This window comes from Ceratocystis lukuohia (genome assembly GCF_044167205.1).
Source record: "Ceratocystis lukuohia strain C4212 chromosome Unknown Supercontig5_pilon, whole genome shotgun sequence".
In the NCBI taxonomy this organism is placed as follows: domain Eukaryota; kingdom Fungi; phylum Ascomycota; class Sordariomycetes; order Microascales; family Ceratocystidaceae; genus Ceratocystis; species Ceratocystis lukuohia.
The window spans coordinates 20,071-36,236 of NW_027263524.1; the positions used below are offsets into that span (position 1 = coordinate 20,071).

Genomic DNA, 16,166 nt, shown 5'->3' on the forward strand with positions numbered 1-16,166 from the left:
GCAGCATATAGGTCTATAAAAATAGACCACATCCAGAGCAGCTATGATAATAGGGAGTATGCGTGAGGTGGGGGCCATAGGGGCAGTGGATGATAGGATGGCCCTAAATATAGTAGTGACTGGGATTGCAGGCTAGAGGACTATGGCTATGATAATTACTAGATGGCGTCTGCCCACAGCTACAATACAAACAAGTGATGCTGCAGTGCAGATTTTGCTCAGTACAAGATACATAACCAAGTATTCTGATTGCTATTCATGACGACTGAACTGGTGCTTGGCAGTTGTGAGCATAATTTTGCTCAATATTTTAAGTTTCATCTGCCAAGCATTGTAGATCTTTGCAGCAGAGGGAATCAGTAATATTTGGGTATTTTATTTTCTTCTAGTAAAAATTTCAGGATGTTCTTTCTTTATACTCTAGGAGTGCCAGTTGAAATGTAGAGACTCCAATAACTATTGCTCTTTCTAAGTGAACACTGACTATCAAGATTTGGACAACTAAACTACACAGATAGGCATTTAAGAAGACCTAAGCCCACAAGTGATGAGATACATGCACTAACCCTGTTAGTATCTGTTGAGAAAACGTCCACGAGTGCTCCGGAGAATGTTCGGGTAAATAGATAAGACTGGGTTCTTATCTGTGGGAAGGAGACGAAGATAAATGGAGAGAGGGGTAAACGAATTTTTACCTAACTTAATACATATACTTTAAGGACCAATTTTTACAGTATCTATGTCCACGAGTGCCCCGGAGAGAGTTCGGGTAAATAGATAAGACTGGGTCTTATCTGTGGAAAAAAGGTGCTACATAATTAGAGACAGGAAAAATAAATTTTTTCTAACTTAATACATAAAAAATAAGGACCAATTTTAACACTATGATAGGGGCGGTTGCAGGCTGTGCACAGATAACTGGCACCCATGGATGACAAATAGCAATGGCTCATATTGAACTTGAACTTGAACATATATTTAACGTCTACGGGAATCACAGAGATCAAACGACGCCGGACTGGTTACCGGACAGAAATTAACCCTCTGCAAGATTCACTAAAGAGTTTTGGCGAGCGAAGCGCAATTGCTCCCAAGTTGCCTTGTTGCTCGTTTCTGTTGTACCGTGGTTGAAGTACAAAAGGCAAAAAAAGAAAGGAATGATTGAAAACAACCAAACATCAAGCAACGAACAAAACAGTGAACAGAGCGTAGAACGAATGCAAAAGAAAAGTAGCAAAGAAAACTAGACCCGTACCTCCCGGTAAATCACCTTCTCCCACACCGTCCTCTCTCACGTCCCAATGCGGAACACCCTCCACTTAGGATCTAGTTTTCCTGCCAGATATCTGCAGCTCTTGTCTCCTGTGAGGGGCTTTCGTACAAATCTCATGGACAGTTTTTTCTCGTTGCCTCGACACTCCCATGGATGGCTAAAGGTCTTGGCTTGGTCGCATGTTGCGACTGGGCACTGTATTTCTGCATTAGCGTGTGTGGGTGTTACGCCTGCGTCTATGATACGGCAGTTGTAACCCTGCGACTATTGACCACAGTAAACAAGCGCTATAATCACTCACGTTGATGCGTATAAATACGTGAGTCTCGTATGAATAGCTATCCTAAAATGTAGGTCGATTCTCTGATTCTAAAAGCTTGATGAAGAAGGAAGCAAACTCTGTGACAGACTTCCGAAGCTGGCGCCTCGTAAGTCTATCCCAGAGCGGGGTCAGGGTCCGATTGTCATGTGACCCTGAACCCTATGTTAAAATTGGTCCTTATTTTTTATGTATTAAGTTAGAAAAAATTTCTTTTTCCTGTCTCTAATTATGTAGCACCTTTTTTTTTCACAGATAAGACCCAGTCTTATCTATTTACCCGAACTTTCTCCGGGGCACTCGTGGACGTTTTCTCAACACCCTAAAACCTACACGTGTTTGAGCCGCACGTTGTGGGTGTTACGCCTGCGTCTATGATACGGCAGTTGTAACCCTGCAGCTATTGACCACAGTAAACAAGCGCTATAATCACTCACGTTGATGCATATAGATACGTGAGTCTCGTATAAATAGCTATCCTAAAAAATGTATGTCGATTCTTATAACTCTCAAAGCTTGATGAAGAAGGAAGCAAACTCTGTGACAGACTTCCGAAGCTGGCGCTTCGTAAGTCTATCCCAGAGCGGGGTCAGGGTCAGATTGTCATGTGACCCTGAACCCTAAAACCTACAACGTGATACTCTTCGAAGTCGCCGTGTGCAGAACGCGCCGCTCGGATTTGGGCGACCGTACTTCTATGTAGCCCTTCATCTGGCCAATGTCGTATGGTTTCGGCTAGTTCAGCGCCCCACCGAGATGTCTGATCACCGGGCAGTTTTCTCTTATCCAGTGTCGGAAGTCTGCTTTCAAGGCTTCGTTCCTCCATCTTCTTGCTGCTGTCAGTGATATTGTTGCCTTTGGGACCAGAAGGCCCTTGCTCTTGCAACCCCACAAGATGGGAAGGCAGATCCGACAATCTGACCCTGGAAAAGCCAGCCGGCAAAATGCGTTGGGTCCCAGGACACTGCGAAGTCCTAGGCAATGAAGGAATCAGTTAATCAGCTGGCCAAAGCGGGATACCACAGATCTCGTCTATTGCGAGCTGCGAAGTGCCTGGCTTCTGCATCCTCCGGCCGATCCATTTTACCACTCCCAAATTGTTGACGCATATGTTTAGGCCTTCTGATTGCAACGCTGTCGTAGAATGTGTAGCAAGGCCAGCCATGAAAGATGAGCACGTCAAGTTATTGCGTATATTCCTGGAGAAGAGGATAGCAATTATATTGGGTTGTTCAGGTATTTTGGGATCTTTTTGCGTTCAGGTCTATATTAGAGTTTAAAATCTCTGTCACGCAAGCTTATCATGAACGTTACCTCATAGTCGAAGTACTCGAGGAGGATGGGAAAATTAATGCAAGCAATCATGCAACAACGAGCCGCTGATGCTACGTAGTGATATTTACACGAGAGAAAATGTGTGTATTAAGTTAGTGAATTCAATGAAGGAAGATCCTGCTACTTTCCATTTGTTGTAGATAGCCTTCAGATGCTAATGTGGGAAGTGAGATATTACGCCTCCTGAAATTCGTTTTGAGGCCTGGCCTAGTTTACAATTATTATGATGACTTTGAAGTGTGAGAAGTATTGTATCCTTCAGCATTTGATTGTAGGATGTTGGAAGGACAAGAAATATTTGATGAGGGAAATAGCCCAGCGAACGCGGGAAAGGTGCGACGCATACTTGGATGCATCTGGTGGTTAGCATGTACATGACAAACCATTACAGCAATTGAATCAGGCTCACACAAAAAAAGGGCACACTACAAAGGTTGTTGAAATATTACGGGACAAAAGAGTAATTAATTTTCAACCGAGGATAGATTGGCTAGGAAGCTGATATAATGGGATAATGTGATGAAAAGACTTCCATGATGTGAATCGACAATTGGGACGTAGAATCTGGTGTAGTGAAGCAATTAATGGGAATAGTTTACTAAGGGGTGAAATTCGTGCTTCGGCATTCTAGGCAGATGATAGGAGTACGTGGTTTTAGTCGAAAGCTGGTGACCCTAGCGAATGGATCTGAATCGCATGACTATGATGCGGTTGGAAGAAGTGCTGAACGCAACTCCTTGCCGTGCTATGGCTGACTTCACAGGACGATACGATGGTGGTAGCCAAAGGACCCTTTTTTGTTCCCGCAAAACCCAAACACCATCACTACTAATACCGTAGTTGTCAAGTTCGGAGGAACGAGAAGAAGGTTGGTCAACGAATGATGGCGATACCGGTCGCTGAGCGCTAGTTGAGAACACCGCTGGTGTCACGTGTTCTTGATGGCCCTCGAGAGTCCGTAGACACGCACCAGAAGTCGCATCCCAGATCTTGACTGTCTCGTCATTCGACCTTGATGCCAGTCGCTGTCCATCATTTGAGAAGACCACTGATGTCACATGTTATTGATGGCCCTCGAGAGTCTGCAGACACGCACCAGAAGTCGCATCCCAGATCTTGACTGTCTCGTCAGAAGACCCTGATGCCAGTCGCTGTCCATCATTTGAGAAGACCACAGATGTCACCTAGGCATCATGGCCCTCAAGAGTCTGCAGACACGCACCAGAAGTCGCATCCCAGATCTTGACTGTCTCGTCATTCGACCCTGATGCCAGTCGCTGTCCATCGTTTGAGAAGACCACAGATGCCACATATTTTTGATGGCCCTCGAGAGTCTGCAGACACGCACCAGAAGTCGCATCCCAGATCTTGACTGTCTCGTCAGAAGACCCTGATGCCAGTCGCTGTCCATCATTTGAGAAGACCACAGATGTCACGTCGCTACCATGGCCCTCAAGAGTCTGCAGACACGCACCAGAAGTCGCATCCCAGATCTTGACTGTCTTGTCTTCTGAACCTGATGCCAGTCGCTGTCCATCATTTGAGAAGACCACTGATGTCACATATTTTTGATGGCCCTCGAGAGTCCGCAGACACGCACCAGAAGTCGCATCCCAGATCTTGACTGTGGAGTCTTCTGACCCTGATGCCAGTCGCTGTCCATCATTTGAGAAGACCACTGATGTCACTTCTCGATGATGGCCCTCGAGAGTCTGCAGACACGCACCAGAAGTCGCATCCCAGATCTTGACTGTCTCGTCAGAAGACCCTGATGCCAGTCGCTGTCCATCATTTGAGAAGACCACAGATGTCACGTCGCTACCATGGCCCTCAAGAGTCTGCAGACACGCACCAGAAGTCGCATCCCAGATCTTGACTGTCTCGTCATAAGACCCTGATGCCAGTCGCTGTCCATCGTTTGAGAAGACCACAGATGCCACATATTTTTGATGGCCCTCGAGAGTCTGCAGACACGCACCAGAAGTCGCATCCCAGATCTTGACTGTCTTGTCCCAAGACCCTGATGCCAGTCGCTGTCCATCATTTGAGAAGACCACAGATGTCACGTCGCTACCATGGCCCTCAAGGGTTCGCAGACAAGCATCCCAGTTTCCTTCAACTTTTGGCTTTAGCTCGATCCAGTCTGGCTCTTCATGACTAAACATTCGTCTTATCAAGCTGTTTGTAGGGCTGAATATGAGAGCTGAGGCATAAATCTGCAATGGGGCAATCTCAATCACTCCTGCGTAAAACAAGAAAAATCGATGTGCGTCATTTACGAGGTCTCGCAAATTTTGAGGTGCTTTCTCCTGTTACAAAAGGTCAGATTTTGTTCTATCGAAGACTCCATCATTTGTATAAGGTAACTTACCGAGTATAACTTTAGCTTTTCCATGGCTCTTCCCGCAATAGAAATGCCTCTTAAGAGACTAAACGCCTCCAGCCACTGAAGATACTTTTCACATAGAAAGGCCAAGATCTTGTCGTTTTTGCTGACCATCCCATCTGCTGATGAATCGATAAGATGGTCAACCCAGAAGAAGCAAGGATATCCGATAGCGGCTAGTGGATCAGGCTGAGGGAGTGAGACTTCCTCAATGAGGCATCCAGGTGCTTTTAAGTTGTACATGTCACGCCGTAGCTCTTTGTGAAGAAAATCAAGTGATCGTGAAAAGATAGTCTGGTGTTGGTGTGGAACTCCAAAAGGCAGAATCTCGCCTAAAGCTTTTTCTTGGAAATAGTCCTTGGCTGACTGATGGACGAAAGAAATGGCGTTGTCATAAATGGTCAAGAAGGACCCGCATAGGGCGATGAGCTCTTCTACCTCCTGCTTTTCCACGCCTCCAAGCGACTCGACAAGGACACATAGTTCTTCCAATGTCAGAGGCCGGTATGCAACAAAGACTTGAGCAATAATATTCTTGCAGCTTTGTGCATCATTAGAATCGAGGATCTGTTGCACCATCCTCTCATATAGTGCATTAAGCCCAGGAGGAAACGACGTCAGTTTGTTTGGGGCATGCCGTTTTTGACAATTGGAAAGCTCTTGACAAACCAGGGACACCCAGAGGAAAGTTCCATTGGCATTCAAGCGTAAATGTTCTAAGATGGCAAGCTTCATCTCGCTTTTGTAGTTCTTTTCCTCTGCAAGCTCATCCACCTTGAATTTGATGTAAGAGTCTACTGCTTCAGAAACCGAGTCTTGGTTTATCTCCAGATGAATCTTGGTCTTTTGTTTTGCCTTTTCCAGGATTTGCTCGATTTCTGGCCAATTGCGACTTGACACAATCCATTTGGCGGGCGAAGGCTTGGCGATGAATTGAAGGAGGTCTTTCTGGCCCGTACTGCACTCGTCCAAGGCATCAACAATCAGGATGGCATTTTTCAGGCTCGGGTCAATCAACATAGAGGTGAGTATTTCGCATAGCTCATGCCAAGCACCTGGACTTGTGAACAGATTTTGATTGTAGTCGTACTTGTCTCGTACATGCTTGGTGAGATGTGGATTTTGGCGTGCTAGCCGATATATCAGACCTCGCAGCACAGAGGTAGCTGTGTTGACTTGATGATTGGTGGCTTGGCAAAAGAAGTAGGATAGAGACTTTGGATTGGTTCGCTCTAACTCATTGATCATGCCACAGAGTAGCATTGTCTTGCCCTTGCCAGGGTCTCCCTTAATCCAGAGGATTGGGGATTCGCTGTCATTGAGGAACTGCTGGAAGCTCTTGTGGCTGAGAATCCATTGATAGGAGTCTTTCAGCAAGCCACCCTTCCTGCTTTCAATTTCCTTCTTGTCTGTGGAGGGATCGGTATTACAGAGATCGGAAAGGCATTTCTTGTCGTTTTCATCGTGCTGGGCTTTGAGCTGAGAAACACCACTCCTCGTGAAGGTGTCGACAAACCGCTCAACAGATCGGATTTTCTCCTTGAGGTAGTTGAAAGTGTGTGCTGAGATATCGCCAAACATCTGGCGGTCCAAAACGTTGTTGTCTCTTAGGCCAATTTCAACATTGAATCTAAAGTAGACTCCAGGGCTGTCATACTTTTGTTCGAGTCGTAAGTCGATCTGCTTAAAGCTAGTGGCCATCTTCTCGAGTGCTTTAACCACAAAATCTCTCGAATCGCTAATTTCAACAACGTCGTCGAGGCCTGTTCCAATACTCAATATCATGATGGGTCTACCAGGAAACTGCCTTTCGGCCTCCCAGATAAGAGCTTCACATGGGTTATTGTAGCCATAGCTAGCGTCAATGAACTCAATTCCGTCGCGACCAAGTTTGATTGAGTCAAAGAGGGTGATCGCTGCAGAGGTAGCTCTGGCCGCCTGCCAAACCTTGCAGTCTGTGAGGTGTCCAGGGGTGTCATATGTTGTTAAGAACGTTGGTCGGGTTTCGATATTGGCTTTAGTCATTGCCAGCACAGCACTAGATTAACATGGAACATTAGTTATGTTGAGACTTTTTATGCCTTGTAGGCCTGTTTTTTTGTAGTACCTACGTCTTCGTGCAATTTTTATCTTCTAGCAACATGTCTTCATGGGGACATGTCGTATCAGTGCTGATTATGTGTCCATCGCTATTTGGCTGCAGGCAGCTTGGGTCGGTGCAGTTGTTGCGAATCATTCGTTTGATAGCAGCCTCCAATCTTGTAGCTGAAGAGGCACTCGCAGGTGTTGTAGATGAAGGTGTTGGCTCTGGGATAAATATTTCGCTGGCAAGGCTTTTATACTCTTCAATCGATTGGTCGATGCTCATTTTCAGTCGGCCGAGCATAATGGCAATGATCCAGTACGAAGATTATTAACGAAGATTCTCTAATGCGTACTCACAGCTAGGCAATGTCATACCCTCCCGTTCCCGTCCCGCCAATCAAGTCAAACCTGTCACATGGTCTTGGTGCTTCAGATGAACTTTCTGACTTCTGGATGCATTCCATGATGTTTTCGAGTATGAGCAAGCTAGACAGCCCACAGACACCACCGCCATCTGTAGCAGTTAGCGACATGATAGTAAGTTAGTATCAAGACGTTAAAAAACATACCTAGAGACAGAAGCCACACCGGCGGTCCAGTGGTTTGCGGCGTAGAAGAGACCATAGTGATGCGATGCGATGAATGTGATAAGGTTGAAGAAATTAAAGAAATTGATTGAGATGAACGAGGCGCATGAAGGGAAAAAGCATCAATAGGTAGATGGTCACGGCTAGTCAGTGTAAGATAGCTCTGATCTTGACTTTCTAGATGCGAGCTCAATTATGTAAGAAACGAGTAGCAAGGAGTGCACAGGAGAATTGAGTTCAGCAAAGAGAAAAACACTGTTAGTCGAAACGGATTGCGCCTAAAAGTTTAATTCGTACCTCTTCAAGCCTAAAAATGCCAACCCAAGTATCTACAGGTCACTAGCCAGATGTTGGGGACTTTTTGATGCCCAACCAGTAAGCGGAGTACTAGTTTTCTCTGCAATCGTGATGTATGGTAGCATCGCATGCTCGCCACTGCGATAGATCATCCCACACCTGCTAATTAGGAATTAAATGACAAACTTTTTGTCAAGGTGAGCTTCTGGTGTACTGTAGAGACTCGTTCATCAGCCCTATATAGCCAAGTACCTTTTGCTACCATGGGGTTCATATCACCACTGCACTGAGCAACGCTTTCACCATTCACTTTATCAACCCGAATATTCGGTGACGAGCAAGGAATTAAAGCGGCCGTGTCGCAGGAGCCAGTTTCCTTCCGCATAGAGGATGTGATGAGAATAAGCGCCGGCTCAATCACAAAACATGGGCCTCACTCCTTCAGCCTGATGCAGCCTACCTTCAAGCCAATATGATCCTTCCCAAAAGGAATCTACTCAAATAATTCAAAGCTTGCGCCCATTTTCTATGCCGGATGTACGTAACTTGTGTTGCAGGATGCTGAGATGCTTTTTATGCAGAGATTCCTCCCCATCTACAAGCACAGCGTGAGAAGGAGTTCGATCGTGATCTTTCATTCGTCATCATAGTTCTCGGGCAAGCCAGCAAACAAATACCTTACGGAGGTTTTCATGCCCTGCTCCGGGGACAATTAGCACAATAGAAGGCAGGCTTGCAAATGATTGCCTATCTAAAACATCCCATGTTGTGCACCATAAGGCTATCTTGACCGAGTGGTGGTTATCAGCTTTTTATTGCGTGGCGCATCGTACATGTTTTGTGGCGTTCCCCACAATCCCCTCTTCTTTGCAACGAGACCCACACCTCTTGTGGCGAAACACCCATGAAAGGGTTGAGACCCTACCAATTCATCTTGAACTTGAACTTGAATATATTTAACGTCTACGGGAATCACAGAGATCAAACGACGCCGGACTGATTACCGGACAGAAATTAACCCTCTGCAAGGTTCACTATAGAGTTTTGGCGAGCGAAGCGCAATTGCTCCCAAGTTACCTTGTTGCTCGTTTCTGCTGTACCGTGGTTGAAGCACAAAAGGCAAAAAAAGAAAAGAAAAAAAAGAAATGAATGATTGAAAACAACCAAACATCAAGCAACGAACAAAACAGTGAACAGAGCGTAGAACGAATGCAAAAGAAAAGTAGCAAAGAAAATTAGACTCGTACCTCCACACTCCCTCTCCCGGCAGATCACCTTCTCCCACACCGTCCTCTCTCACGTCCCAATGCGGAACACCCTCCACTTAGGGTCTAGTTTCCCTGCCAGATATCTGCAGCTCTTATCTCCTGTGAGGAGCTTTCGTACAAATCTCATGGACAGGTTCTTCTCATTGCCTAGACACTCCCATGGGTGGGTAAAGGTCTTGGCTTGGTCACACCCTGCGACTGGGCAACGTATTCCTGCATTCCTGTGGTTGAGCTGCACGTGATACTCTTTGAAGTCGCCGTGTCCGGAGCGCGCTGCCAGGATCCGGGCGACTGTGCCTCTGTGTAGCCCCTTCATCCAGCCGATGTCATATGGTCTCGGCCAGTTCAGCGCTCCGCCAAGGTGCTTGATCTTTGAGCAGTTTTCTTTCATCCAGTTTCGGAAGTCCGCTTTAAAGGCTTCGTTCCTCCACCTTCTTGCTGCCGTCAGTGACATTGTGGCCTTTGAGACCAGAAGGCCTTCGCTCTTGCAACCCGCTTTGGCCAGCTGGTCGACTGCTTCATTGCCTGGGACTTCGCAGTGTCCTGGGACCCAGTGCACCTTGCCCACCGGCTTTTCCATGGTCAGGTTGTCTGATCCGCCTTGCCATCTTGCGAGGGTACGGCGGATCTCGTCTATCGCAAGCTGCGAAGTGCCCGGTTTCTGCATTCTCAGGCTGATCCGTTTTACCACTCTCAAATTGTCGACACATAGGTTCAGGCCTTCTGCTTGTGAGGGGGACTTCAGCGGCCGCTCTAACTGCCTTGAGGGCAGCAATCGCTTCCGCATCCGCCACTTATCTGTACCTGCCGCACGAGCCATTGCCCTGTGTGAGTATTTTGCCTCGGAAGTAAACAGCCCAGCCTGCTCCAGTGTCTCCATCACTGTTATGTGAGCCGTCTGAGTAGGCCCACATCGCCTCTTGTGACTCTTTGCTGAGCAGGTCCAGGTGAGCCTTGGCTGCCTATGGAAGAACTTAACACTTTAGAAAGAGAATAGAAAGCAAGCTTCACCATTTCGATCAATCTGTATACCAGCACGGTTCCACGTGCGGGTTTACAGGATCACGAGTGACTTCAAAAGGGATTTAACTGAATTCAGTAGATTGTTCCGACAGGAATGACATTTTCACGTGCGAGTAGGAAATCGCCATGGTGCGAATAGGAACACTGATGATTATAAGGGATTACAATGAGTGCTGAGGGTTGGTACTTGGAGATTAGAACTAAGAGCTTGATTCACAAAAATAATCAACTGATATATAAAGGCTAATAGAGGGTGGAATCTGTAATTCAATTATGTGAACAAAGGTGAAAGTCGGTCGTGTGCTGTTAAATGCTAATGGAGAGCAGTGGATTTGAATCCTATAAGTGTGATGCGGCCAGAGTCGGAGGCTAGCCCAACCTTGTTCGAGGAGAATGTGAATATCCTAGGACGAAATGATGGTGGCAGCCAAAGCACGCTTTGCTGATTTTGCATAATCCAGACATCGTCCTCGCTAATACTATAGCTGCGAGGTCTAGAAGGGAGTCGGAAGGCTTGGTCGACCAATAATGCTGAAGATGACCGTCGAGTATTTAAGACTACCCTTGGGTCCGCTATACCATCACGGATCTTGAGAGTCTGCAGGCACACACCAGAAGTGGCATTCCAGATCTTAACTGTGGAGTCAGAAGACCCTGATGCCAGTCGCTGTCCATCATTTGAGAAGACCACTGAATGCACATAATCACTATGGCCCTCAAGAGTTTGCAGACACACACCAGAAGTCGCATCCCAAATCTTGACTGACTGATCATCTGACCCTGATGCCAGTCGATCTCCATCATTTGAGAAGGTCACTGAATACACAACACCATTATGGCCCTCAAGAGTGTGCAGACAGGCACCAGAAATCACATCCCAGATCTTCACTGTCTCGTCTAAAGATCCTGATGCCAGTCGCTGTCCATCATGTGAGAAGACCACTGAATGCACAAAATTACTGTGGCCCTCAAGAGTGTGCAGACACACACCAGAAGTCACATCCCAGATCTTGACTGTCATATCTAAAGACGCTGATGCCAGTCGCTGCCCATAATTTGAGAAGACCAATGAAGGCACAAAATCACCATGGCCCTCAAGAGTCTGCATACACACACCAGAAGTCACATCCCAGATCTTGACTGTCATATCTAAAGACGCTGATGCCAGTCGCTGCCCATAATTTGAGAAGACCAATGAAGGCACAAAATCACCATGGCCCTCAAGAGTCTGCATACACACACCAGAAGTCACATCCCAGATCTTGATTGTCTTGTCTGAAGACCCTGATGCCAGTTGCTGTGCATCATTTGAGAAGACCACTGAATACACAACATCATCATGGCCCTCAAGAGTCTGTAGACATGCACCAGAAGTCGCATCCCAGATCTTGACTGTCTTGTCATAAGACCCTGATGCTAGTCGCTGTCCATCATTTGAGAAGACCATTGATCTCACATCATCACTATGGCTCTCAAGAGTCTGCAGACACGCACCAGAAGTCACATCCCAGATCTTGACTGTCTTGTCCCAAGACCCTGATGCCAGCCGCTGTCCATAATTTGAGAAGACCACTGAATCGACATAATCACTATGGCCCTCAAAGGTCTGCAGACACGCACCAGAAGTCGCATCCCAGATCTTGACTGTCATATCTAAAGACGCTGATGCCAGTCGCTGCCCATAATTTGAGAAGACCAATGAAGGCACAAAATCACCATGGCTCTCAAGAGTCTGCAGACACGCACCAGAAGTCACATCCCAGATCTTGACTGTCTTGTCCCAAGACCCTGATGCCAGCCGCTGTCCATAATTTGAGAAGACCACTGAATCGACATAATCACTATGGCCCTCAAAGGTCTGCAGACACACACCAGAAGTCACATCCCAGATCTTGACTGTCATATCTAAAGACGCTGATGCCAGTCGCTGCCCATAATTTGAGATGACCACTGAATACACAAAATTACTGTGGCCCTGAAGAGTTTGCAGACATGCACCAGAAGTCGCATCCCAGATCTTGACTGTCATATCTAAAGACGCTGATGCCAGTCGCTGTCCGTCATTTGAGAAGACCACTGAACGCACAAAACCACTGTGGCCCTCAAAGGTCTGCAGACACGCACCAGAAGTTGCATCCCAGATCTTGACTGTCTTGTCTAAAGACGCTGATGCCAGTCGCTGTCCATCATTTGAGAAGGCCACTGAATACACAGAATCATCATGGCCCTTAAGAGTCTGCAGGCACACACCAGAAGTGGCATTCCAGATCTTGACTGTGGAGTCAGAAGACCCTGATGCCAGTCGCTGGCCATCATTTGAGAAGACCACTGAATGCACATAATGACTATGGCCCTCAAGAGTCTGCAGACACACACCAGAAGTCACATCCCAGATCTTGATTGTCTTGTCCCGGGACCCTGATGCCAGTCGATCTCCATCATTTGAGAAGGTCACTGAATGCACATAACCACAATGTCCCTCAAGAGTCTGTAGGCAGACATCCCAATTTTCTCCAACCTGTGGCTTCAGCTCAATCCAGTCTGGTTCTTCATGACTGTATATTCGCCTTATCAAGCTATTCGTGGGGCTGAATATGAGACCTGAGGCATAAACCTGCAGTGGTGCAATCTCAATAACGCCCCCATGAGAGAGAAGAAATCGTTGAGCATCTTTCGCAATTCCTTGGAGGTCTTTTGATGCTTTCTCCTGCTACACGCTGTTAAATACTGTTCCATTGTGGACCTTCTCGTCGTCACAAATTTACTTACTAAAAAAGCCGTCAGCCTTTCCATTATCCTTCCAGCACTGGAAATGCTATGTAGAAGGCTCAGCGCTTCTAACCACTGAAGGTACTTTCTTTCGAAGAAGGGCAAGATCCCATCATTTAGACTGACTACATCATCTACTGCAGAATTGCAAAGATGGTCAACCCAGAAGATGCAGACATACCCAAGAGCAGCTAATGGATTATGCTCAGGGACTGAAACCTGGCCAATCAGACATCCAGGTGCCTGCAATCCGTAAATATCACGCTGGAGCCTTTTCTGCAGGATGCCAAGTGATCGTAACAAGACTTTGTGGTGTTGGTGTGGGATTCCAAGAGGTAGGATCTCTTGCAATGCTTTATTCTGGAAAAAGTCCTTTACTGACTGATGCACAAAAGAAACAACATTGTTATGAATTGTCAAGAAAGACCCGCACAAGGCGATAATTTCTTCTACTTCCATTGCTTTCTTGTCTTCAAGTCCTTCGACAAGGACATGCAGCTCGTCCAAAGTGATGGGTCGGTACACAATGAAGACATAAGCAACAATATCTTTACAGAGCTGTGCATCTTTGGACTCGGACATGTTGATCATCATTCGCCGGTACAGTGGATCAAGCCCAGGTGGAAGCGACTTCATCGTATCCACGATGTGCCAGTTTCTGACGTGTGGGTTGGAAAGCTCGTGGCAAACCAGGGCTACCCAAAGGAAAGTACCGTTCGAATTCGTCTTCAAATATTCTAGCATAGCCGTCTTCTTTGCGTCATCACATTTCTTTTTCCGTGTAAGTTGATCCACCTTGAACTCGATAAATGAATCAACTGCTGCAGAGACTGAATCTTGGTTCATTTCAAGGTGTATCTTGACTTTTTGCTCTGCATCGTCTAGGACTTCTTCGATATCCAGCCAATTACGGCTTGACACAATCCATTTGGCCGGTGAGGGCTCGGTGATGAATTGCAGTAGCTTTGGTCGATCTAAACTGCACTCATCCAGGCCGTCAACAATCAGAATGACATTCTTGAGGCTCGTATCGTTCACCATTGCAGTTAGTATTTCACAAAGATCGTGCCAAGGAATTTCATGTTTGAAAAGCTCTCTTTTGTAATCATACTTATTTCGCACGTGGTTGATGAGCTGTGGGTTGCAGCGTGCCAGATGGTAGATCAGGCCTCGCATTACAGACGTGGCCGTATTGAGTCGGCTACTGGTCGTTTGACAAAAGAAATAGGACAGGGTCGCTGAATTTTCCGTCGTCAACTCATCAATGATGCCACAGAGCAGCATGGTCTTGCCCTTGCCGGGATCCCCTTTGATCCAGAGGATTTGACATTCACTTCCATTTCGGAACTGTAGGAAGTTGTTGTGGCTGAGAATCCATTTATAGGAGTCTTTCAATAAGCCTCCCTTTTCGTCTTCGATCTCTTTCTTGTGTATTCTGGGATCGGTGACGGAGAGGTCAGAAAGGCATTGCTTGTTGTCTTTGTCGATGTCGACGTTGTGGTTGCCTTCCGCCTTATCACTTTCTTCTTGATCATTTTCTGCTATGCGAGTATTAGCTCAATGACTACACCAATGTGCAACAAAGGTCGAATAATACCATTTTCAGCCAAAACATTGACGCAGGCAGTCACAAGTTCGACATTCTCATTGAGGTAGTTTTCCGTAAGTCCCGCGATCTTGCTCAATGCACTGGAATCTAGCAGAGTAACATCCATAAGACCACTTATAACATCGAGTCGGTGATAATTGTTTGTGCCCCTATACGTATATTTCAGGCGTTGATGAGCGCACTTTGAGCTCGATACCATCTTTTTCAATGCCGAGGTTATAGAGCTTCGCAAATTGTCAATTTCAACCACATTGTCCAGCCCTGTGCCGAGGCTCAGAGCTATCGTCTCGTGGCGTGGAAAAAGCTTCTCGGCCTCCCGGATGAGAGTCTCACACGGATTATTGTTGTTAAAAGCCGCATCGATGAATTCAATCCCATCTCGGCCAAGCTTGATAGGCTTGAAAAAGGCTACAGCTGCGGATGTAGCTCTTGCAATCTGCCAAACTGTGCATTCGGCAAGCCTTGTACTAAGTGGAGGATATGTTGTGAAGATAGTCGGCATTGCGTTAATATTGTTCTTGGTTACGGCTAGCACAGCGCTATAAAAATGGCAGATGTTAGATGGGAGTCCTTCCGGTTGTATAAGGCTAGAACCTACGTCTTAACACAGTTTTCTTCGTAGAAGCACATGTCGGTATGCGTACAGGTATTGGGCGTAGAGTTTGTTTTCTGTCTGCGATTTTCGACGCATGATACCTCACAGCAGTTCTCCCTAATTGCTAATTTGATAGCAGTCTCCAGTTTCTTGGCTGAGAAGGAATATTGCGACCGGTTGAATATGGAGGGCTTCTTGTAGAAGCCAGTCTGGGAAAGTTTCGTATATGCTCTGATTGATTCATCAACATTCATTTTCAGTCGTCCAAGCATAATAGCGACAATGCTGCAATAGTCTTGTCAGTAAACCTTCCATCACACAAAGGTAGAGCTTGCAGCTGGTAAAAGTCATACCCTCCAGTGCCTGTACCACCAATGAGATCAAACCTGTCACAGGGTTTTGGAACTTCAGGTAATCTTTCTACCTGCTGGATACATTCCATGATCTTTTCTAGAATCAGTAAGCTCGAGAGCCCACGGACACCACCGCCATCTATACAAATTAGCGACATGCTGGCACGCCAGGCTTAGGCGGATAAAGTGGCATACCGATAGAGAGGATTCTTTTTGGCGGTCCAGTAGTTGGTCTCCTAGATGAATTCATGGCTCTTTGGTTCATAC

General features: G+C 46.4%; 3 protein-coding genes across 3 annotated transcripts; all 3 read right to left on the reverse strand.

Moving 5' to 3' along the window:
* Positions 1-3,601: 3,601 nt before the first annotated feature.
* Positions 3,602-8,022, reverse strand: HOO65_050007 (Vegetative incompatibility protein HET-E-1; the record flags this gene model as incomplete). The annotated part of the gene is made up of 6 exons (XM_071003091.1): positions 3,602-3,975; positions 4,024-4,065; positions 4,150-5,236; positions 5,299-7,351; positions 7,774-7,912; positions 7,968-8,022. The coding sequence occupies 6 exons, from the start codon at positions 8,020-8,022 to the stop codon at positions 3,602-3,604; spliced, it is 3,750 nt and encodes a 1,249-aa protein (XP_070858066.1).
* Positions 8,023-9,578: 1,556 nt separating this feature from the next.
* On the reverse strand, positions 9,579-10,217 carry HOO65_050008 (putative double-stranded RNA/RNA-DNA hybrid binding protein; the record flags this gene model as incomplete). Its single annotated transcript, XM_071000756.1, has 1 exon — positions 9,579-10,217. The coding sequence occupies one exon, from the start codon at positions 10,215-10,217 to the stop codon at positions 9,579-9,581; it is 639 nt and encodes a 212-aa protein (XP_070858067.1).
* A 669-nt stretch (positions 10,218-10,886) lies between these two features.
* Positions 10,887-15,800, reverse strand: HOO65_050009 (Vegetative incompatibility protein HET-E-1; the record flags this gene model as incomplete). The annotated part of the gene is made up of 4 exons (XM_071003077.1): positions 10,887-13,283; positions 13,343-14,880; positions 14,940-15,490; positions 15,550-15,800. The coding sequence occupies 4 exons, from the start codon at positions 15,798-15,800 to the stop codon at positions 10,887-10,889; spliced, it is 4,737 nt and encodes a 1,578-aa protein (XP_070858068.1).
* Positions 15,801-16,166: the final 366 nt, after the last annotated feature.